Source organism: Triturus cristatus, chromosome 4_2 (genome assembly GCF_964204655.1).
Source record: "Triturus cristatus chromosome 4_2, aTriCri1.1, whole genome shotgun sequence".
Classification (NCBI taxonomy): Eukaryota; Metazoa; Chordata; class Amphibia; order Caudata; family Salamandridae; genus Triturus; species Triturus cristatus.
The window spans coordinates 188,411,736-188,437,186 of NC_140586.1; the positions used below are offsets into that span (position 1 = coordinate 188,411,736).

Consider the following 25,451-nt stretch of genomic DNA (forward strand, 5'->3'; position numbering starts at 1 on the left):
TATGGAGTAAAGAACTTAAAACCTCTAAAGCTGCCAATATAACACAATCTTTATTTTTTATCTATAATAGAGCTGTAATTACCCCTGTTTTTCTTCATAAAATGTACTCCTCTATTTCATCTGCCTGCTGGTCATGTCTTGCTTCTGATGGTACTTAGAGTCATTTACTCTATTATTGTCCTAAAGTTATTGTATTTTGAAAACTATTTGGGCAAAATGCTTATTGATTTTCTCATGTAATATTCCACTTTCTTTTCAAAATGTTTTTTTCTGTACTTTGCTGACTTTGATAATTCATCTACAAAACCTTTATTTGGCCTGTTTATCGCTCTATCATTTCTTTTCTTTTCCTTCTCTTGTTTTTCTCCTTTTCGATTTTTCTTTTCCTCCTCTACTCCCTTTTGTAAAAATGTATAAACTGCATAATAACGTTCCTTGTTAATTCTGTTTATCACTACACGTATTTTCTCATATTCCTATGTTATTAAGGAATTTATGGTTCAACTGAATTCTTTATATTATATGATGCTAAATAAGACATATTTTCCTTACTTTTTGTAATGCATACAACTCTTTATCTTCAATAAAAAAGTACTTAACTAAAAAAAAGAAGATTCTGCCCTCTAGTGGCGGAATGTTCCAATAGCCTTATAGCCCTCCATAGCTGGGCTTTACCGGCATTAAAGGCCAGCTCCCTTGTTAAAGGCCCTTGCCTTCGGCTCGGGCCTTTAACACTGAAGCATGTCTTTAATGGCTGGTCTAGCCTGCTACGGTGGGCTATAAGGCTTTAGTAAACACCTTATAGGTGTTGGCTTTGTGCTGATGGCAAACAGTCACTGTCCGGTATCATCCAATATTGTTACTTTAAGGTAATGCTCACTGTGTGACTGATAGGCGTACATATATGACTGTGATAGGCTACTGAGGGCAGTGTACTAACTGGAAATTCCATTCTCCGGATAATGCTGGGTGAACAGCTGCTCAAGAGGTGTTTCAGCACTGCATCCCTTCTCTTTGACTGTATCTGTGTTTGCCCAATGAAGAAGTTGGGTAAGGAAGAACTTATTTACTGCAGATATTTGGAAGAGCTGTCTACATGCATGCCACTCTTGGAGTCCCAAAGGGATCTGCCCTCTCCCCCATTCTCTTCAACTTATTCATGGAACCTTTAGCGGACTCCTTAGCACCCTCCAACATTCATCATCACAACTGTACCTGAAAATATCCTCTCCTGATGACCTCATTACCCTTAACACGATCCTACAGAGTACTCAGAACTGGCTTACGCTCAACCATCTCAAACTTAATGCCACCAAAACTGAATTCCTACTCATTACCCCACCCAAACACAATCTAAAGATCGATCATTGAATCAGGGCTCGACAAATCCAAAATATTGTACTAGTCCTGCAGGACTAGTACCTTGAAAAATCTCCTCGACCTAACTGCAACCTACTTGACCTCCGTCTCTGAAAGCAGAGTAAATGTGACAAGATAACAAGATTTAAATGCATCTTTATTGCTCATTAACTTTGTGAGCAATAAAAATGCCTTTAAATCTTGTTATCTTGTCACATTTACTCCGTTTTCACAGACAGAGGACAAAAGGTAGTTTGTCTTCCTACTTGCCAGAAAGGGCGAGTAGGACCTAAAAACAGCTCGCCCTCGTTAAATTTAGCTCGCATATGCGAGCGGTCGAGTGGATTTTTCGAGCCCTGATTGAATGAAACATCTAACTGCTCTTAACTGTACTCCTCACTTTGAAGGCTCTGCGAAATCTCTGGGAATTAACTAGAAAAACATCTGCACATGCAACATATCAGCAATGCCACCAAAAGGAGCAAACTACCAGATAAGCATTCTAAGGAAACTGAAACCTTTCCTCCCCCAGGAAGATCTTAAATCGGTGGTCCAAGCCCTAGTCTTGCCAAGGCTTGACTACGGAAGTGCCACGCTCAGCGCCTTCCTCAATACAAGCTGGCCCCCCTACGAGCCTCCCTTAACGCGGCGGCCAGACTCATCACCGGAACAAAAAGAAATAATCACATCTCCCCTGACCTGAAATCCTTAAACGGGCTCCCGTGCGAAGAACAAATTAATCTAAAAATCGCTTGCATGACCCACAAAGCTTTACATTTCAACACCCCAAGTTACCTTGCTCAAAAACTGGAACCATCGGGCAGCTGTAGCACATCGTGTAGCAACAGCTCCATGCTGCTGAAACCACAGATTTTCGGCAAGAAAAAAACAGGCTATAGAGCTTTCTCTGGCATTGCACTGAAAATCTGGGATTCTCTGCCAAAAGAAATCAGTCCGATTCACTCTTCTGCCTCCTTCAAATCAGAAAGGAAATCAGTCCTAATATCCAAGTGGTTAGACTAAAAGCATTTTCCACATGAGATATCGACTGAACTTACTTGTTGAACTCTTTTTGCTGTTCACGTCCTCCCCAGTCTGGTTGCTGAAAGAGTTTGCGCACCCGATTTAAAACTCTATGTTTATATTTTATGTTCTTAAATGCACTTTATAACTGTCTTCTACCGATTTATCCTCTCCATCCCGCGCCCCCTAGTAAAGCGCTCTGATACCCTCATGGGTCTTGTTAGCACTATAGAAAACTTTTTAAATAAATAAATAAATAAAGAGTATAAGCCACCTAGTAGTAGGGGCACACCCCCATTCGTTGCAGGTGGTATCTAGCAAGCCCGGCATAAACTCCAGGTTCCATGTGTTGGGGAAAGCGATGAAGGGTATGTCATAGCAGCTTGAGGCTGAGTGATTTTATCCCAATGAGTTAGAAGGATGGCTGTAGCATAGAGAGGCCAATGCGGGGCCTGGAACTGATCTCATCTACATGAGGCGGTTTAAGGGAATGGGGGAGCATCCCTCCTGTAGAGAGTACACCTTGGGATTCTCAGAGTGGAATTTTGTAAAACAAACCAAAGCATCTGTTTATGGGTCAGAAGCACAGTCTTGGTGGGTATCCACAGTGGTAGGGTATGGGCAACAAAGTATCTGGGGCAGGTGATTCATTTTAACGCTATTCATGTGACCAAGCCAGCAGATCTTGAATCTCACTCCATCGATATAAATCTGTACGAAGGGTCTCTTAACACTGGCAGAAAATTGCTAGCATAAAGTGTGGAGGTGGAATTTGTGAGCGTTATTCCCAGATAACGCAGAGAGCAAGCATCTCATGAGACGCTTGATATGGTTAATACGAGTCGAGCTAGTCTGGCAGAGTCTGCCACTCCTATGCCTGTGGACCTTGTGCAGTTAATTCGAAAGTCTGAGGCTCCCTTGAATCGTTGTAGCTCACTAAAACGGAGTGGGAGAGAAGCGACAGGGCCAGTGAGGAAGCACAGAATGTCATCTGCAAAAAGCTCTAGCTTATATTGTTCCCCATCTACCTCCATTTCCTTGAGCTCCGGAGTGGATTCTAAGTGATAGATGAGGTGCTCCATGGGGAGTGCACAAATGAGCAGTTACAAGGGGCACCCTTGCCTTGTGCCCCGATGTAATAGGATTGGTGTAGAAAGGATGCCATTGACCCAGACGCGAGAATTCAGGCTATATAATTCGCTAACAGGTCAGTTGTCACACGAGGTCCCCGTCCGGTCTTTGATAGGACTGCCAGTCCACATGGTCAAAAGCCTTTCTGCATGAAGTGAGAAAAGGATGGTTGTGGTATAGATGCATTCTGCTATATCCATAACATTAACTGACATTCTAAAGTTATCCCTGGCTTGCCGGTTCCTTATGAATTCTGGCACGCAGCTAGATATTAACAATGGCCAAAACTCGTGAAGTTGGGATACCAGAATAGAGGTGAACAATTTTACATCAAAGTTAAGCAGTGCAACTGGCAGATGGGATGGGCGGAGGCTGGGGTCCTTGCCCGGGAATTTGCACTTTTTAATGGGTATTGGAGTGTCATCAGTAACTTGCTACCCACTTGAATTCTACAGAACGATTCTCCTCTTCAATAGCTTGCAATTTAAGAGTGGGCGATCTGACTGTATGCCGAGCCAGTGATTAAGACACTGAAACAGCCACCGTGTAGGAAAGAGGCCCTTTTTGATATGGTCACCCCCACTTTTTGCCTGGTAAATGATTTAATTTTGACTGGAGGTGCACTGGGCTCCTGCTAACCAGGTCCCCAGTGCCCGATCTCTTTACCAAGACTATATAATTGTTTCCCTCAATTGGAAAACCTTTTAGTACCCTCTGTAAGTCCCTAGTAAATGGTACCCCTGGTACCTAGGGCCTGAGGTACTAAAGAGGGTCCCTAAGGGTTGCAGCACAAATTGTGCCACCCTAAGGGACCCCTCACCAAGCATATGCAAGGCTGCCATTGCAGGCTGCGTGTCTTGGTGCAGACCAAAGTGAAAACATAACATGTCACACATCCCTGCGTGCTATGTACCCTAGCACCACATGTAATATTTGTAAGTCACCCCTAGAGCAGGCCTGACAGCCATAAGGCAGGATGCTTGATATTAAATATGAGGGCATACTTGCATGAGCGAGCAGATCTGCCCCTGTGCTGGTCAGTCCTATTACTGCCAGTACAAGTGACCAGGGAAGCTATTTTGAAACATGTGCTGGACGCTGGTGAGAACAGCTACATGATGGCTTCACTGAAGATAGGGATGTTTGGTATCAAACAACTCGTATTAATAAACTCACACTGACTCCAGTGTTGCATCTACCAATACATGCACCCAGAGTGCACCTTAGACGTGCCCCCTAAAAACCTACCAGTCTCTGGTGTGCTCATTCATGGGTTTCTGCCAGCCTGCCACCAAGACACGGTTCTGACCTCCTAGGGTGACGGCCCTCTACTCTAAGGAGAACCAGAACAAAAACCTGTCTGGAAAGGGGACTCACCCTCCCACAGGATGTCCTGCTGATTAGCCTTCTTAGGCTGGCAAGCTTCAAAGAGCTGCAACCTATAAAATGCAAATCTGGCTCCCCTTACAGGAACGGAAGCTGACCCCCTTTGTCCAGAGCCCCTTTGGCACCTGGACAGATGGGAAAATTAGCTAGTCAAGTAGGCCTGCAACCCCAAAGCTAATACCCTCCTAAGGTGAGGTAAACTGAGGTGGACACAAATATTCAGAAGTAGCCAACATTCTGATGGCATACTGAGGAATTCTGAGATAGGGCTATGCCTACTTCCCACATGAAGTGGCCATTTAGGGGGGCTAGTGACCCCAGGGATCTGTAGCCCATTGACTACTACCCCAAACTTCCCTAATGCCCCTAAATGTAGTAATTGGGGGAGTCCAAGGCACCAGAGAAACAGATCCTGCAGACCCGAAGAATGAAGGAGGACGTGAAGAGTCGCATCCTGCAAGAACTGAAGGCCGAGCAACCGACCTGTCGTCAACCTTGCCTGCTGACTTCGACAATTATGCCAAAAGTAGACTTGTCCTGCAGCTGCGGAGTCCCCACAGACAGGGAGACCTGCCAGCACTTCACCCGGGAACAAAGACCACCCAAGAAGTAGAAGACCTGTTTCCCTGCATTCTGCAGGCAACCAAAGATTCCTGTGGCGACTTTGTTACCGCAGAAACCAGACGCCTCCATGCCCTAGTTAACTAGAGCCAACGGTGTCATTGTGGTCCCTCAGCCCTCCAGAGACTGAGTCCACCATGGTTTCGCCCCAAGTGAACTCCCCAACAATGCCTGCAGCCTCTGCACGCAGTCCGCCTTTATCGCGACTGCTCCTGGTAAGAAAGCCTGACACCTAAAGATACCTCTGCACCCGTCAGCCCTGGGCCATGGAGAAGAGGACCAAAGGTGTCCCTACATCCCCGAGCATCAGGACGCCTAACCCCCCTGTTGGTTCAGCCCGACTGCTATTCCCAGTCAAAGCGTGCAGCCTTTTTTCACTGCGACCATTCCCAATAGAGTAACATTGGGCACCTGACGCTATTTTGCACCTATGCACCCAGCCGCCCTAGTGCCACTGGTGGTGTTCTGCTGGTGGCTGTCTTGCTCACTACACACTGTAACTCATGGAGAAGGGTCATGTACGTCGCTGTACTATACTCAAATGCAGCATTGACTTTTACTCCCATAGGATAACATTGCAGCTTCTAAAAACGCCACTGTCGACTTTTTAAACTGAAAATAATTCATACTTAAAAATGTACCTACCCGAACGATTTTCTTCTGATGCCTAAACATACATAAAGATGCTTGCTATTTTTATAAATTGGTGTGGATCTCCCTCTTGAGTCATGTCTCCCTTTTATTGACCACAGTGTGTATTTTCAGATGTTTTGCTTTCCTCTGTGTTAAGCCTAAGTCTGCTCGACCACCTTTGATTGCCACAGCAAGCCCCCTGTCCACTCATAAGGGAACCCCAGGACTCTTTACATGATAGATCTCAGTTTGATATATCATATAAAGAGCCAGCTTCCTACACACTGACATCACAATTTGCATGAAAAACAGCAGTTGAGGCACCATAGTAAATACTTGCAATTTCTTTTTACAGTTTATTAAACTGCCTCTCCCTTAACTTCATCTTTTTTAGCTGCTTAAGAAGAATGATACCCCTTCACACTCAACAAAAACTGCTGCTCTTCCACAACTTTTTTATAGTGTCAGCTGTAAGAGATTTACTCCCGCCCCAAGCCCGCATCTTCGCTGTTTTAATTTCCTATGCCTTAACTTAGATAAGCTATGAAGGTCTCGTCTCATGACTGGATCGCAGACATCACACAAAGTTGAAGTTGGCAGCTTTACCATAATGAGGCAGCACAACTTAAAGAGAGACTGTCCCATCCATAGCATATAAAACAAAACATGGAAGAGACCAAAGAAATGAAAAATGCCAACCTGCCAGATACCAGAACCTTATTTCCATTTACAAAGTCAGTGAATGAAATTCCCTAAAACCAAAAAGGCAGTGGTGCCTAAACAGAGATACATGTGCTTTGGAAAGTCCTTCTTAATCTACTCAACAGTGGGCAAACAGATCAGAGAAGATACAGCAGTGATGGGCATTGTGGGGATCACCTCATCATTATTAAGAGTCCTGTTGAAAAAGTTCTTAGTAAGGATGCAGAATTGAAAAAAGGAAAAAGACTGCAGGGTCCCCCTGTAGCTATCAGGAGATAAAGGTTTGTGAATCTGTTAACTTTCTCTGTTGGCTAACCATTCAACACCAGCCAGAAACAAAACTTTTAGACCATCAACAGCCAGTCTCAAAGCCATTACTGTACGACTGCAGATTATGTTAGCTTGAGATTACACTTACTTGTAGCCCTGTTCGTCCCTGCAGAGCACCAGTCTGGGGCGACTGGCTCCGTGCCTCTGCATTCTGATTGGTTACTGTGAATAGCAGTTGGGCACCAGTGGAGTCTGTGATGATGGCAGGTGACCTGGTCCCCTTCAGGAGCTGACTTAGGCCGCCAGGCGGATTGCTGAGGAACACGTGTGGCACTGCTGGCACATGGCACGTCATGTCTGCTTTGGATGGGTGCTCCTGCTTCACCACCACAGGCTTTGGCAATGAGCCAGTTTCTGAAATGTCCATTTGGCTAGAAGAGGACTCCTTGGCCGAGTCAAAATGGTCTTGGCCTGGGTCATCCTGGCTGGGAAGGAAAAGGGTACGGGGCTCTTCTGATTGGCAGGGAGAAAAGTCTACCTCCTGCTTGATTTGCTGACTGGGTACCGGCTGGGCTGCAACTGATGAAGAGGTGACATTGCCACCTGCTAGTCCTTGCTGCTGTGCCCGCTTCTCTTGCTCTAGCTGCTGTCTCAGCATTTCAACGAGCTGCTGCTTCTGTCGCAGCCGACGGGTCAGCTCCTCAATCTGCTTGTCCTTCTCCTGCAGCATCTGGTCCTTGTCAAGCATATCAGAATCCCTGCAGTTTGCTGGAGAAGTGGCAGCTGGTGGCTCCTCTTTTACTGGGGGTGCTGGTGAGGCCTGCAAGGTCAGCTGAGTCAGTGGGGAGGAAACCATTTCGCCAAAGGTGTCACTGCACGAGACATCATCCAGGCTGAGCAGGGAGTGTTCAGAGGGTGTTGGGGACAGTGGGGGAGAGGAGCTGGTGCTGCCAAATATCATAGGGGTCTCTGCGGGTGCAGTGCTCTGTCGCCCAGCAGAAAATGCCACCACCACTTCTCCTGTTTTGGGTCGAGTGGGACTGGGTTTGGGCATTGTGCTGCCATCCTGGTGGGATTTAAGCCTCTCTATCAGGTCAGTTTTTGTACCAGACACAGGAAGACCCCGCAGCTTCAGTTCTTGCTTCAGCTCTGCCACCTTGTGGAGGGAAACAAAGACAAGTGAGTGTTTTAAAATAGGATGAGGATAGCAAATACCAGAGGCACAGTCTGAGTGAAAGTGGGGGAATCAGTGCGGTAAAGCCCAGGAGCAGCAAGTCGCGGTGCACAACCACTGCCATTAAGCAGTAATAAGGCATATCAAGTGGGATGGCAAACATGGTCCCAGGCACACTCACTGTCCCCACATGTGGAGATAAGATTGCAGCCATTCTGACTGCCCATTCCAGAGAGCCAAAAATCCCTTTCGCCATATTTGCCTAATCACTATACACATTATATCGAGTTCTACCTAGTCTGTCCATTAACTAGAGCTTAGGACCCCACTAGCCTACAGTTTGCCAGTTACCTATAGCTACTTAAACCAGGTATATCCAGCTGCATACATAAAAAATGTCAGTGGATTGTCTCTTAATAAACATCTTTCCACCCTCAATTCAATATTCATATATGTATGTGTTTTAATGTTCTGCTAGTGTTCCATTTGTACGGATGCGTTATCTTGAACATGATTTCATAGCTAGACATAACTCTCCCTAAAGGTGTAGATCATTTGTCTGGAGCCCGTTATCACTGTTGTTTTATTTTCAATTTTACATACCCAAGTCCTGCCATGGAGAGCACGTCTAAAGTTTAATTCTGACTCTGCTGGCTGCATTGGAGACAATTTAACAATATTCTTCTGAAGCTCCCTGCATTCTACAGGACATTAGGAGTCACAATGATTTCAAGGCAAAGTGTTGCTTCTGAAACTGCTTTTTTAGTCTGATCTGAGGCTCAAACTGTCAGATTTTTGTACCTCAAAGAAACTGCAAGGAACCTGGAGAAAGCAGCCACATTAAAATGTTTCTAAGATATAAATGGATAAAAACTAAACAAAGGCAGAAAGGAGGTTCATCTCAGTGAAACAAGCTGAACATAAACAACTAAAGATTTGGAGCTTAACCAGATATCCAGGCATCAATGTTTGGTGAAATAAGGGTGGAAATCACTTTGCTCCCTTGCATATATTCTTGGAGGCACTTGAGAAAAGAGTGCAGCTATGGTTGGCATACGTGTGGCTGGCATGCCTTCTGCGTCTGAGATGTAGACAGCTGTGGCAGGATAGAAGAAAATACAAGCAGTGATCCAGCAGTGCCTTGTTTTGAGAGACCATTGTTGGATTTTGCAAAGGAGATGAAAAGTTGATCTGATTTTGAAAGTCTTTTGTTCTATCGATGTAAGGGACGTGCAGCAGTAAATGCAGCAGAAGATGGTTGAGGAAAAAAGGTTCGCTTCGTTAAGGTGGAATGAGGCTAATTCTTTAGGCATCAATAGTGGATTCGTAGAAAGAGCCACAATATTTTAACTGCAAAATGTCAGATAAAGTAGTTTAATGGATGTCAGATGACGGAAAAAACATGGAGTTCACTAATGTGCCTTGCAAATGTTATAGTAAGGAGAAAGATTGGTCTTCCATGAAAGCTTTGAAGAGAGGCCTTGTGTAAATATTCAAATGGATCTTTAGTGCCTGCCTCTAGCACAGGGTTCAGCTCGCAACTAGGTTTGCTTTTTGTCAGAGGTGGAAAAGTGTGAAGCAGTCCACTCATAAATTCCTTTATCACTCTAGTAGAACAAAGAGAGCAGCTTAGAGTGCTGAGATATCTAACAGAGGAATACTTTAAATCTAATTACGCAAGATGTAGAAGGTAAGGCAGTAATAAAGAAAAACACATTTATTGTGAATCAATGTGCACAGACGTGGTCCAGATGCACAAATGTTTCCTTTTCAAGGAGTAAGGGTCTATAATGAAAGCTGCACTAGCTGCCTGAATAAGTTTCGGTCGGTGAAGGAGAATGTTGAAGAGACCATACCCTAGATCTTAAGCAGTAAGGTGCAGGGATAGTGAACTTTGGTGTAGAATATGACCGTGGGTTCTGGAGAGTAGATACTTGACTGGTTTGAACTTGATCAGTGCCTGGCCCACATTGGTGCAATTAGTATGAGTATACATGCAACAACTATTTAAACAAGATTCACCGACTTGGAGCTGGACACTACACGTCCCTCTTGTTGTACTCCCAGAATACAGGGCAAACAGGTGCTGAATCTACAATGACCCACTGCTGAATGGGTCACCGATGCAGGTTGTTTACCCCCCCTAACAATTTCTGGCAAAAAACAGTCAAATAATCACTAGAGCTCCACTATAGTAGGTAGCACACTCAACCTTTTCATCAATAGCAACATTATTAAATTCTCAGATGATGACTAATGCAACGTAGGTAAGGCGCCCATGATGAAAGATGCTTCAGTATGCTTGGGATTAATAGTCCGTGACTACAGAACTCCATCATGGATTTTGCAAACACTGCAGCTAGAATGTTTCAAGTTTTGTGCTTGCGGATACTGTTCTGTCCTGGAGTTTTACTAGATCATCATACTCAACAACCGGGAAAGATCGACTGTTGGGGGGGGGTTTGAGTGATCCGGAAAATAATTGGGATTTGATATACGGATGTTAAGTGGTTGTCTGTAAGCCAAAACAATAAAAACCGTTTCAAACAAAAAAAAATCATACTCAACAACCGAGATGTTTATTTGTCTTAATAAAGTCTGAATTGACCACACACGTGGGTTGCCTATAGGAAAATTACGAAGTGTGAGCTCATTCGCATTGGACTACAGTTGAAATACATTTTGTGACATTACCTACCTTATGGCCAGCATATGATGATTTAATAGTGCTCATAGCGATTACATAGTTTATTGAACGTAACATAGCATTCTGGAATTAGTATGGGCGTACATCGTTCTCCCGTCAGCTTGCAACAAACCCTTGGGACAAGGGAAATTGGGGGGAAAGTATAAGCCAATGTCCCTGACCATGGTCTTGAAAGACCTTTTCATTCTGTCCTGGAATAACACCACCAGCTGACAAAGAATTGTCACTTGGAGTTCTCTTTGTTATGAAAAGATCTCAAAGAGGCTGTTTTCTTTAAAACAGCAGCTGAAGCATGTAGTTCTCCCTCATGACAATCGGTACGGCTTCTGCTTGGGGCATCAATCATGATGTTTTACAATTATGGATAATGTTCCAAAGTGTGAGAAAGTGCCTCTTTTGCATGGTTAGACCCCCGCTTTTTGCCTGGTTTTGATGTGGTTTCAAATGTAGTGCACACAGTCCCTCCCAACTAGGTGCCTTGTGCCAGTGCTCCTTCCCAAAAACAAACTCCCTATTGGTACTTCTGCCCCCTGCAAATCCCTAGTAACCAGTACCCTGGGTACATAGGGCCTTAGAGCCGAAGACAGTCTCTTGGGACACCCCCTTACTAGGACCATGCCACTGCCTTTGCAGCCTGCATGCCCCTGTGAGGGAGAAAAACAACAAACTCAACATGGCACTATGTCTGGGTGCCATGCCAGCTAACACTGCCTGGCAGCATAGGTAAGTCACCCCGCTAGAAGGCTTCACAGCCCTAAGGCACGGTGCACTATACTACAGATGAGGGCATATCTGTATAAGCAGATATGCCCCTACAAAATTGGGTGCCATTTCCTAATAGTGTAAGATCCAGTGGAGCCATAGAGAGTACAATGGCTGAAAACTCTGCAACTCCAAGTTCCACAGCATCATGATGGCTTCACTGAATAAAGGAGTGTTTGGCACCAAACTACTCATCTTTAATAAACCTACACTGATGCCAGTGTGGGATTTATTGTACCATGTACACAGAGGGCACCTCAGAGGTGCCCCCTGAATCCCTACCAACCCTGGTGTGGTCTCTGACCGGCTGTAGACAGCCAGCCACCTCCAGAAATATTTCTGGACCCCTGGGTAGAGAACCCCTGCTCTACGGGACCAGAAACAATGCACATCGTGGGCAGAGGTGGCATGCCTCCTCCCCCAGGATAGGCCAGTGCTCGAAGAGGGATGCTGCAAAGGCCTGCCGTCTTTTAAAGCGACCCCCAGCCGTTGCTGCTAGCAGCAGATGACAGCCCCTGGTTTATGCCCCCACTTCGGGCGGGAACCTTAAAAAAAGACAGGTGTGTCTACCTCTTCCAACCCCACCCCTAACGTGGGGGAAGCCAGGTGATGCACACTTTTCAGTTCCGGACATATTGAGGATGGGGGAACCCCTCCAATCAGGGCTAGGTCTATGTCCCCTCCCACAGGAGGGTGGCATAATAGAGGGTGTAGTGACCCCAGGTGAGGTGCCCATTGGCCTTAACAGCAACTCCCCTAAAACGCCACCTACATTTAGTAATTAGGTGGCTCCCCCAGATCTGCGATGACCTAAGAAGCAAGTAGACACCCTGCAGCTGAAGACAACTGCCTTGGCCCCAGCCCTACCGTCCAGTCTCCTGCTTCGACTGAGCCTGCGACCATGCAGCACAACCTCCAAAACCCCTGGGAGGACTGTTGTATTCAATAGAGACTCCAATCTCCCGAGGACAGTGAACCTGTCCAGAAGAAACAGACTCCAAATACTCCAGATCCCGGCAGAACCACGACACCAGCCCACTCTGCACCAGACGACGATGGCCTGAGTGGCTCACCTGCGGAGGGAAGTCTCCCTGGCGATCCTGACCTTGTGTCCAGCATTGGCTGACCTCTCCTGCCTTCCACGACAGCGCCTGCAGTGTGAATCCAGAGACTTCTCCTGACCGCGACTGGCTCCAATAAGAAGATTCCGACATCCAAAGGCACCCCTGCACCCGAAACCCCTGGGCCTTGGTGAGCAGAACTGACTGTGTCCCTACGACCCCCTACATCCCAACTTACCTCTGCTGTCGTTGGTCTTCCCCCTACAACCTCCAGTGCCACGCCTGCATACTCCTGCTGTCAGGAAAACCCACAATGAAAAGTATTAGACACCTGTCGTCAAAGTTGCACCCTGCCGCCCCTGTGCTGCTGGCGATGCATGTTTGGTGCTGCTTTGTGTCCTCCACCATGCTTGTGATAACCCCCAAAGCTTGGCCCCCCCAAAGCTTGGCCCCCTGCAACCAATGTATTTACCTGCAAGCAATGTGGTTCCAGGCACCCACTCGCCATTGGAAAGCATTGGAACGACATCGGATTTTGACCTCTGCACCCAGCCACCCCTGTGCCACGGGGTGCAGTTTTGGTACCCATCTGACCCCTGTTGACCTTTGTCTCCGAAGACTGAAATTGTAAGTTCGACACTCACCTGATTAACTGCAATATTATTTCCCTATAGGATAACATTGGATAGTGTGAAAAAGTTTCTAAGTGTCTATCTTTGAAAGAGAAAAGTATTTTTGATTAAAAACATACTTACCTTATTACGAAGACCTGGGTCTTCATATAAAGTACGAAGTATATTTTATAAAACTGGTCAGGATCGCCTTCTTGAGTCGTGTGTCTTTTATTGATCATGTGTGCGCAATTAATATCGTACACTCCTCTGTGTTAGGCCCAAGGCTGCTTGCCCACACTACCACTGATAGAGCACTTTGGGTTTTGCAGTGAGCACTGTACACTTTTGAGGAACCCCTGAACACTGTGCACCCCATTACCACCTAGTGATAATATACAGAGCCAGCTTCCTACACAATGTCAGTGTCTTTTTGTGCTTTGGATCCCAATGGCTAAAGGATCTGTATTTCTGGAGACAGCCTTTGAGATTTTTTTCTGCCTTGTTTACTGATTTAGTACACAGCAGTCACATTGAGGACAGAAAAGTGGCCAGAATGTCTTCAGGGAAAGTCGTAATTCCAGAATGTTTATATAGAAAACTGTTTTTGAGCAGTCCAGAGATCAACAGGTGAAAGGTCCTATAAACGATTTGTCCCTTTGTTCTGTGACTTGCTTCTACGGTAGGTTTAACCGTTCCAGGAGCAGCCTCATCCACACGAGAAATTGTGGAATCAAGGGAACACAAGTTGACATCACCTCCCCGTCCCCTAAAAAAATATCTTTTATTTCCTGTATTGTGTTTCACTACACCAACTTTATCCGTCTTTCATCTCTTCTTCAGATGGAGCTTTTAGAATGCCTGCACAAAAGTTTGCTCCTAGCAACAAAGCTTGCTGCAAAGGGAATTGATTTATTTTTGTTGAGAGTGAGTCTAATTACTTTACCAAATTCAGTGGCAAGCTCCCCCATCTGTTTGCTTGCTAAAAAGTGGCATGGGTAAGCCAGTCATCCAGGTATTGAACAACTCTCACTCCTTTTGAATTCACAGATGTGTTGCGGCTGTTGCTAGGTACTTTGTGAACAAAAGGGGTGTTAATGTGAGGTCAAACGGCATTAGCCTAAATTGGTAATGTTGGCCATCTACAATAAAAAATAGGTATCTTCAAAGGTGCTTGTGAATGAGGAAGTAAGCATCTTATATATCGATTGATGCCAGGAAGTCTTGCGATTGATAAACTGAAAGATGGCTACAAGTGAAAACCATTCTGAAACTTTGCTGCTTCAAGAACTTATTCAGCGCTGGACAGTACAACATAGAGCGGCACTCTGCTGACCTTTTGTGAATAAGGAAAAACCTAGAGTAGAAGCATCAATGTCATAGGGATGTTTGGCTGCCTCTATCACAGACTTGTAAAATACTCTAATTTCTGATTGTGGAAATTCTAGATGTAGATGATCTTCCATCCTTCGAGGTTTTGATGGCAGCTTAGAAACACATTTCTATCGTGTTTCCATGCGATACGATATCAAATACCCTGCGATCATATGAAATTTGACACCACAAAGCAAGAAATATTGCCCTGCTGGCATGGGAAATGAGGCTGCCTCAGGAGTCATATGTGCAGGCCTGTTCTGGTCCCTCTTGAATGATGCACCTTTATGCCGGCACTGGCTGCGGCCTCTTTGTTGTCTTCCGTACTTTGATGTGGAGTGGGATTGCAAGTAGTAATCTAGTCAGTATGGATGGAAATTTCCCGACCATCCAAGCTGATAGGAACTTTTTTAAACAAAGTTGTGTTTATGGTATGAATAATTCTGCTTACATTGAAGTAAATAAAAAGACCTTGCAGTACCAATAACTGTTTGTTTGCCAACATCCGCATGCTTTTCAAATAAGTGTTGCGCATCAAAAGGCATGTTTAGCAGTCTACATTGGATCCTCAGACAGAAGGATGCACTTTGGAGACAGTCACATCATTGTGGAACAGCCCATGTCGCTAAATGGCGAAATCCAGTATATGAGGCATCAAGACACGCATATACAGGGGCTGAAGAAGTATACTCTTAAAGAACAGGTTTAGCCTGTTACTAATAATCATCTTGCACCTTTTTCAAAAGGGGCAATGTTGTGCCACAATTGGTGGAGTAATGTAGACAAGTCCTCTGGACTTGCCATTTGGGGGTTTATCTGGCTGAGAAGGAATAGCCAAAAGATGTGCTTGAGACAGTTAAATAGATTATGCTGAAGGAGTCAATTGGTTACAGAAATGTTGGCATCAGGCACTTCATCAAGTTCAATCATTCCATAGGGACCAGCACCACTGGTACTTGTGGGGAGCTGGGTGGCTACCTACAGGGACACCACCTGTCACACTCAAAAGTTTCTTTGTAGTTCTATTTCCCTTTGGAACTATCCGGTATTTAATGTATATCCAAATATTAAGGACACTCTGCTGGAACAAGAGTGACATTACAAGTTCTCATATTCAGACAAAAAAAAGAACCTGTGGTAACTGCCCTTAATGGCCTGGTCACTGAATTCACATTCACTCCGACATGATGAAGAATCATCTCAAATGTGTGGAAGTGGTGCTGGGGTGATTCTGGTGGGAGGCACAGAAGGCAACAATGGTACAGCTGCTGAAAAATGGCTCTAAAGTAGAACACAGATAAGAGTTGTTGATGTGGCTGTCAACTATAAGGTCAACCACAAAGAAGTCAACTAAGGTTGCTGATTAAGAAGTGTGATCAAAAAGAGAGGTTGTTGATAGGATGGTCTTTGTCATCAATGGGACAGACTATGTCAATGGATGGATCAGCAGAGGCAGACTAGAGTTAGTGGACGAGGAGGGCTGTCCGTCCATCATCGAAGCACTAATCATCGAAGAAGCCAACAACAGTGTACTAGATGTCTGCAGATCCTTCATTATTGATGCTGATAATCAGTGATGCTTACCCTTGTTTGAGGAAGTCATCAACAGGGCCATCGTCAACAGAGGAACAAGATCTGTGGAGAAGGAAGAGGACTTCAAGATTACCGAAGGCCTGGATTCTTTTTTATTATTTGTCTATCAGAGAAACACAGCAACAAGGAGTCTGCACACAGATTTTATAGTGAGGGTAATAAGAGTCTCCAAAAAGGAGTTGATCAATTCCTTAGGTCGTATGAGTTTTTATTTGCGCTTCCTTGTCTTAGTAGAATAAAGCATGAAGACAATCAACTGATTCCTCGTCAAGGGAAACAGACTGTATAGCACGAAGAAGGGGACCCTACCTACAATGAGAGTCTAAGGGCTGAATGTATTAGAAATATTTGTGACCTTGTAATCCTTTGTGCACACAATAAATACATTTAGTTTGGGGTTTTCTGAATAAATCTTCCTTTAAATAAAAGAACAACAAAGTTTGAAGAAAGACCTATTGTTAGAAGAAGCACCAACCATTGCAAATGATGCCACCATGGCTCAGCCACGCAGGCACAAAAGTGGCAGAACCTGCCTACCTCCAGCAACTGAAGGTGACAAGAGGTACTCAGTAGACCACTGACCAAAAACAACTTGGAGCAGAAGTGAACAGAGCTCCCAAGATTTCTTCTTATCAAGTAGCCGTGGAATAAAAGCGGAATTGGAACTTGAAGGAAAGTGGGTTTCTATTACAGTAACCTCACCCCCCCACACACACACTTTTGCAAGATTCCTGATGCACTTTGATAGTGTGCACACTGGGTCTCTGCCACTCAGGTTACCAGTGCCTGTGCTCTTTCCCTAACCTGTACCATTGTTTCCACAACTGGCACACCTCTGACCCACATACAAGTCCAGTGTAAAAGGTACCAATTGTACCAAGGGCCTTGTGACCGGAGAGGGTCCCATAGGAAATTCAGCATGTATTGTGACACCCTCAAGTACCCCACACCAACACATACACCCTGCCATTGCAGGCTAGCTATGTGTTGTGGTGTAATTAAACTAAAAGAGTCTACATGGCACACATTCCTGGGTGCCATGCCTACACACCACTGCCAGTGGCATAGGTAAGTCGTCTCTCTGACAGGCCTTACATCCCTAAGGCAGGGTGCACTATACCACAGGTGAAGGCGTAGCTGCATGAGCAGTAGGCCCCTACAATGTGTGAGCCCTTTCTTGGACACTAAGTGCAGTGAAGCCGTTTTGAGTACACGGGCTGGGAGTTTGTCAACACAAACTCCACAGTTCCATGATGGCTTCACTGAAGACTGAGAAGTTTGGTATCAAATCTCTCGGCATAATAAACCCAGACTGATGCCAGTGTAGGATTTATTATAAAATGCACCCATACGGCATCTTGGAGATGCCCCCTGAAAAACAACCAACTTCTAGTGTATTGGCTGAGTGGTTCCTGCCAGGCAGCCACCACCAGACAGGTTTCATACCTCATGGGGTGAGAGCCTTTGTGCTCTCGGAGCTCAGGAACAAAGTCTGCTCTGAGCGGAGGTACTTCCCAAATCTCCCTTGCCGGAACAGCAACACTTGACGGTGGGCCTCAAAGCCTCTCACTTTGTGTTATGCTAATTTGAGCAGCATCAACAAGTGGAGATGCTCATCCCCCTGTCCCAGCCACACTTTTTGTGGTAGGATAGGTGGGAAAATTAGTAAGCAGAGTAGGGCTGTCCAACTTAGCTTGGCACACCATGAGGGTGGCCAGGAGCTGAGGTGAACCCCCCTTTTAAGAATTCTCCATCTTGGTTTGGAGAAATAGGCCCAATAGGAATGTGCCCCTCTCCCCAAAGGGAGGGGGTACCTGAAGCATGTAGTCACCCTAGAGGACAGTACCATTGGCTAAAGCGCTCCAACCTCAGTAACACCCTTAAATTGAGTATTTAAGGGCTCCCTTGGACCTTGTTCCTCAGAGTCGAAGACCTGCAAAGAAGGACCGAAAAGCTGTGCAGCAGTGGAGAAGACGACGAAAACTGACTTGTCCCCAGCACTACCAGCCTGTCTCCTCCTCCAGCGACCCTGTTCAAAGAAATCAGTGTGTCCAGCGGCCAGCAACTCTCCAGTAACTGCAAAGACCAAAGCCACCTTCAATAAAGACTGACTAGTGGACACCGGATTTGTCCAGCAACAGCAACCTTCAACAAGGACTCCACTGCCTCCTAGAACCGCGAGACCTCACCACTCTACACATGCCGCCCACGCCCCGAGTCCAGGTGGCCCACCAACCCAGTGAGGTCTCCCCAGAGATCCTGACCTGTAATCCAGCATTGGACGACCTCTCCTGAACTTCCCCACAACACCTGCAGTGTCATCCTGAAGCCCCCACCCCCTGACTGCAACTGGACCCTGTGAGAGAAACCCAACGCCTAAAGACATCCCCTGCACCTGCAGCCCCCAGGCATTGGCGTGCCAAACAGAATGTGTCCCGGCATCCTCCCACTATCCAAATCACCTCTCCAGTCGTTGGATTCCTTCAGCCAGCCTTCTGGACCAAGCCTGCAATCTTTGTCTCCGATCAAGGATCTCCATTGATTCCTATAGGGCACCAGATGCCTCCTTTGTACCCTGCCGCCCTGTGCCACAGGTGGATCACTCTTGATGCTACATGTTGGCCCCTACAGTGCTGACCTTAACCCCCAGGGCATGTGTCACTGAACTGCGGTTACTTACCAGCAACCAGTGCCTCTTCCAGATGGGCCAGCTCCCATGGGCTACCATTGGGCCCAGTGACTGCTGCACCCGACCGCGCTAGTGCCGCTGGTGGTGCAGTATGTACCTTGGACCGACCCTTGCCCAGTGTTGGTGAAACCCTTCGAAGACTGAACTTGTAAGTCGAGTGCTTACCTGAAATTACTTACCTGTCTTTCCTCCCATAGTATTGCTTTGGTTTCTCCATGTATTGCACTAAGTGTTGATTCTGAGAATACAAAGCATCTTTGACCTTGAAAAGTATTTTATGCACACGTAAAGTATTTTTAAGGCTTATGCAAACATTTGCCAACTGTATCTTGAAAGCATTGCATTTCTGAAAAGTCTACTTATCTGTAACTGAGTTCTACTTGGTTCCTAAAAATAAAAGTAACTAAAGTAATATTTTTACAAACAAACATTGGCTTGGAGTTAGTCATTGAGTGTGTGTTCCTGCCTTGAATGAGTATGTACAACACATGCATTCACACTACCGTGTGATAAGCCTAACTGCTCCGTCCAGCTACCACTAAATTAAGAGAAAGGTATTATCTACTTTATCCTCTGCTCTTCCTTTGGGGACTTACTGGACTGTGCACACTATATTTCATTTTGATATAGTATATACAGAGCCAGCTTACTACAGAACTTCTCAGGAGGTTTGAAGCTCCGAGCCTCTTCGGAGCTTGGGTCATATAGTGAGGTGGACAAGCTACTTGTAGTTTAGTGCTATTTCAATGTTATTTTGCTGTGTAAGTTTAAAACTCTGCTAACAATTAGTTGCCAGGCATCAGAGAACTATTTTTAACAGAAACTGCAGACGCACAGTCAGAAACTTTCTTTAATGGCCTAACTGTACTGAAAATCCAATCTGTAGCCATTTCCTAGCACATAATGTCACTTCAGTAGATCACTACTGTAGGAAGTGGACGTTGTATGTACTGTACCAAAATGAGGTACACTATGTAGAAAGTCCAGACAATCCTTATTGGCTTACATGGCTTAAATTAATAATCTCAAATGCTCTCTTTTGTGGTAGAGTGGGCGAGCAGTTTAGGCTTATCAGAGGGTAGTATTAAGAATTTGTTGAACACAGAGTCAATAAATGAGACACACACTCGAGAAGAAACTCGAGACCAACTCTAGAAAGAATAACCGGTATTTTTATATAATTTTTAACACCAAGAATTTCGTAATTGGGTAAGTACTATTCAAGTTATCATGTTTTATAGGCAAGTAAAATTGTCACATAAATGCATTTTTACACTGTAATGCTTTCCTATGAAGAAAGAAACATACTGCATACGGGTGCTTGTAATTGTATTTCGGGGAGGGGAGTCCCTTTTAGGACGTAAGGTGTTAGGGGGTCAAAGGCACAAGATCCACAAGCAGTTTGGGTTTACCTGCCCTGTTGTATCCGGGTTCAGAGGTGCTGGATGGATTGGTAGCCTTGTGCAGTACACCAAAGGGGATGGGGTCACCTAGAAACAGACTGCTGAAGGGGGTGTTGGAAAGTTTGGGGACAAGTCACGGAGCTCCCAATGGAAGCCTCAGTTCATGAGGGTCTTGGGAGCAAGGGGGCACAGTCAGTGTTCATGGACCAGGGCTGGGGCGCTCAGATGCAGAGGGTTTTGGTCAGCTGTTCCTATACGTCAAAGGTGCTTTTGGTCCTCGATCAGACCTGCAAAAGGGGACAAAACAGGACAGATGAGCCACTTTCGGTGCTTGCCTCTGCGATGCCGACGTCCCTTATCGGCTTGTCGATCTTGGCAATGTTGGATTCCTGATCGGGACTTCAAACAAGCTTTGTTTGCTGCAAAGGGTCCAGTACCCTGGGTATTGGTGCCAGGCGGCTCCAGGGGGTCCTGGCAACTTCGAACTTGATAGGGAGAAGGATCAGACCTCTGGGAGCACAGTGACCTCCTCCTGAGCGGCTGCTGCACCGGTGGACCAGGTGGTCAGCAGAATGGTTAACCGTACGTTGCAGCCAGTGCCTGCAGGAAGTGGCTCCTCATCTTCAAGGGATATGCTGGCGGTTTGGCGAAGTGCAGGTGGCCCTCCAAGGGTTTTTTATAGGATGCACAGCTGCAGGACGTGTTGGGTTGTCGTGACTGTAGAGAGAGGAGCAGGCAGTGTTTAGTGCCAAACTCCATCAGTAGTCCCCAGTTCTCGATTCTTCGGGTCTTCCTTGTCCACCTTCTTTTGTCAGGCGAATCTGAGATCCTGGGGGCCAAGGGGCACCTAAATACGGAATTTAAGGGTGTTAAGGGAAGTGAAGGATAGTAGCCAATGGGCTACTGACACTTCCACTCCATATATGACCACTTCCTGTGGGGAGTGGACAGAACCCGGTCCTACAGTTCCTAATTTCACCACAACCAAGATAGTGAAATCCTAATTTTTGTGTTCACTCCAGGCAGCCCACCTTAGCGGTGTGACTAGCCTGGTGGTGTAAAACGACTCCTTGCATAACTAATTTCCCACCTGTCCTGGTGCCATATGAGCCTCAGGGCAGGGGGTTGGCATTTCCAGATATTGGGGAAGCCTGGGTCGCATAGCAAAGATGGCAGGGCTTTGAGGCCTCTGGCCTTGGTATGCAGATTCATTAGCCATCCTGCTGGAGGAGGTGATAACACCTCCTGCTAGGGCAGGCATTGTTCCTGACCTCCTGAGAGCATGGGCTCCCACCTGTAGGGGATCAGAAATGTGTCTGCGGTGGTAGGCAAAAGGATCCAGTCAGTCAGCACACTAGAAGACTAGTAAGATTTCAAGGGCACCTATACGGTGCCCCCGGATGCAGGTCATAATAAACCTGTACTGATGCCATATTAGATTTAGTAAGGCAAGGTTTTTGATACCAAACACAAGCATTTTCAGTGAATCCATAATGTAGCTGAGGCACTAGTAATGACCAGTGGCCAGTACATATACTTAAGATGATTTCCCTGTTCACTAGTACCATCTAGTAAGTGATCTAGAGAGTGTAGGGGCATATCTGCCTATGCAGATTTGTCCTCACATGCAGTTTGCAATGGCAACCTGCATGCAGTTTGTGTGGCAGTCCCTTGGGGTGGCATAAGACATGCTGCAGCTCTTAGGGACCCTCTTAAGTACTAATGCCCTAGGTACCAGTAGTACAATTTACTAGGGACTTACAGGAGTGCTAAAGTCCATGCCAACTGGATTACAATTAGACTTTACTTGTTTTAGGGGAAAGAGCATTGGCATGGAGGTCTGGTTAGCAAGCCTCAGTGCACTGTCAGAGTTGAAAACCAGGACCCAGTAGTTCTAAAAGGGGGCTGAGAGTGGGGGGACTACTGCAGCAAAATGTCAGTTTCCTACAACTACCAGCGAAACATGAAGCTAGTGATGCCATAATAAAGGGTGTATGCAGGCATGTGAGAAGTTTTGGCAGGGCAGATTGTAAAATAAGCACTGGTTTTGAAGTATAAAAACAGATAAAATCCTCCAGCGAAAAAGAAAACATTGCCACTTCAAAATCTGGTGCAATTTTGTGGCATGACCGCAGTTGCAAGTTAACCTCTTTTTGGGTGGTCATCCCCAGTTTGTAATTTTTGGGGGGGGGGGAATCACCTGCTGGTAATCTGGAACTCCAACACTGGAACATGCCTATCCAGTACCCAGTGTATATGCTATGACCTCTAAAACATGGTGAAATTGGCTTAAAACATGGTGAAATTAGCTTAAAACCTAATTCACACATTTAACTTTTCTATAGGGCCAAAGTATATGGTGCCCAAATTCCCCATTGCATGGCAAAGTAAATGCCACTTGTGGACTGCAATACCTATTGTACCATCCACTACAGTGGCAGTGAGAACATGGCTTCAGGCCTACCCTGTGTAGCATGATGGTAGTAGCTTGAACCCTGCTGCCCAGACATGTCAAAATCACCTGTATGACAGGTGGGAAAATCAGATTTTAAAAATAAAATTAGTCACTCCTAAGCACACCTTGCTGCCCACAAAATAGGGGCATTACATTTAAGAGCGGAATGTGTAAGACTGGAAAAACCATGATCCTCCAGAGCCTAGGCCTAAAACAACAGTCACTGGTCAGGCTGTAACTTGTACCTAGAAAAAGTCAAAATATAAATGATATTCTTAAATCTATAACTTTTCACTTGTACCAGCTACAGACTCCATTCAAAAAAGTATTTTTATATTTAATAAAAATCTAATCTAATGGTGAAGTCGGATTTATATTAAATATATTGGAAATGTAATTTTAAAACGTTAGCTCTACCCTGCTTGAAGCTGCTGCAGGCTAGTTTGCCTTAGCTCTTCAGCAATTGCTCAGCCTGTATTTGGCCTATGTTAGGAGTGAAAGATGTGTGAAAACTGCTCCCAGAAAAGAGACAACGGCCTGGGAGAGGAAGTGCGTTATTCCCCTGGTAGGTAGACCAGTTACAATGGGTCCATGAGCTTAACTAACTTTATTGGAACAGTAAATGTTGGGTGACACCTGGAAAGCCCCCAGCTTTTGTCCCCCTCCCTAGTCAGGCTGACACTAAAGCCAGTGGGAAGAAAGACACCTCTAGAACTGGTTTTGAGTGACCACAGAGGAGGGGACTAATCATTACCCTAGCCACACCTCTGGGTGGATTCTGAGGGAGAAGGGTATTGTTTGCAGAAGGGCAAACGGAAACTGTGGAAAACGTGGGTAGGGTTTCTCCCAGAAACGGTTACCCCATTGGTTCAGGAGTGCCTAGGAGTCACCATATCATGAAAGTGTCTATTGCCCATCTCACCCTCACAGTAAAGGGCAACATTCACCTGTTTGACAGATCTGGTCAGCAACCCTATGGGAAGTGACATTTCCAAGGAACCCACTGGTGGTGGAACTGCAGTCATTTTCCTTTCTATGAATACTTCTAGGAACATTCTTGTCCAATATTAGATGGCTGCCATCTGTTATGAATAGTTAAAGATAGCTGCCATTGCCAAACGCTCGCAATACTACAGTGGCCATCTTGGATCGGTTTCTATTTAAAAGACCACGCAGCTAGAAAAAACTGCCCGTTATTGCAGAGCGCTGTTGGCAGAACTCCTAAGCTCCCTCCTAGCGGAACCAACAAGATCGAGGCACTTCCAGTGTACTTTTCTGGGCAGCAAGGAGGCAAGTCAGGTCATCGAGCTGAGCCATGGTGGCAGGCTGGTTGAGCCATGGATTGGAGTAAAGACTGGTAGGATCTACGTTGCATATGCTTACAATGATCCACAGTATTGCTAGTGTGCAATGCAATAGGACCACCATTCAGACACAGACAGATTTTACCATCTACTGCATTTCTTGGGACGACTGTGGGTAAGACAACCCAATGCTGTTATTTAACGAAAGCTTGAGAAGTCGATCACACATTCTTGAGAATCTTTTTGCATGGACATGCTGACATCAGTAAATATTATTGTGAGCTAATGTAAGCCAGCCCAAGTGTAATATAACATGATGGTGGAAAGCATGCAAAGTAGGGTGAAGTTACACAGACTCAAAATTAGGAACAAGAGACTTTATTGTACTGAGTTCTTGCCGTATTACACGTGTTTATGTCAGAAATATTAATCGGGTTGTATTTTTCTTTTTCTGCTCACGTGTTTGAATGAAAATGCACTGCTTTGCAGAAGTGCTACTAACAGAAAAGAGACTCAATCTCAAATGATACATTAGTGTCATAAGTTGTGAAGTGTATTTTGCTTTACAGGCCTCCTTCTCCACAGACCACATTCCAATTCCCTTCCCTTCATCTACCCACTCCGATACTCTGTGGAATTTCAAAAAAGAGTTGGAGCTACTTGAAGGTGGGCTTCTGGAAGGTACTGCTCCTGAGGATCCTGATTACTCGACACACCCACACTCACAGGCTGGTGCATAAAGTGGCAGAAATGTGGCATCCCGCTGCACCATCCTTAGAATACTTTCTAAACTTGCGGAAGATTACAAAAGGACTACACCTGCTACCTATGACCCGTGAGAAGCCCATAAAGGACTGGACCTGCTCACGCTTGTAACAAGGCCAAAGAAGTGGACTCCAAGGATAAGTTGGCTGACCTCCTGTGTGACTATAGAAAGACAAAAAGCTGCAAAGAGGCCTTTTCCTTAAAATACCCAGCTGACCAGTGGAAACTAGGCTTTGACATTGGTCTTTGCCTGACACCCTGAGGGCCTTACTCATGTGGTTGTTTGGGCACCAGATTTTTCTTCTAAAAAAGTGACGAAGACCCATCCTGCGTCAGGCCTTAAAATGTTTATGATTTTCACCAGGACCAAATCCATTTGTAACCGAACTACTCCACTGAGATCAGCCTCAGTTTGCAGCTGGGTCCCT

The 25,451-nt window shown here is 45.5% G+C and overlaps 1 protein-coding gene and 1 long non-coding RNA gene across 2 annotated transcripts in view; both read right to left on the reverse strand.

The window, feature by feature from the left end:
* The window catches only part of MRTFA (myocardin related transcription factor A), a 235,698-nt gene that overhangs the window by 64,036 nt on the left and 146,211 nt on the right, over positions 1-25,451 (reverse strand). The window contains exon 12 of the mRNA XM_085601073.1: positions 7,274-8,281. Coding sequence (XP_085457199.1) covers positions 7,274-8,281 — 1,008 coding nt within the window. The remainder of the gene's footprint in view (positions 1-7,273; positions 8,282-25,451) is intronic.
* LOC146833334 (uncharacterized) lies at positions 376-2,932 on the reverse strand. The gene is made up of 2 exons (XR_014960568.1): positions 799-2,932; positions 376-647 (listed from the first exon to the last, which is right to left on the reverse strand). It is a non-coding gene; the product is annotated as an uncharacterized LOC146833334 (long non-coding RNA).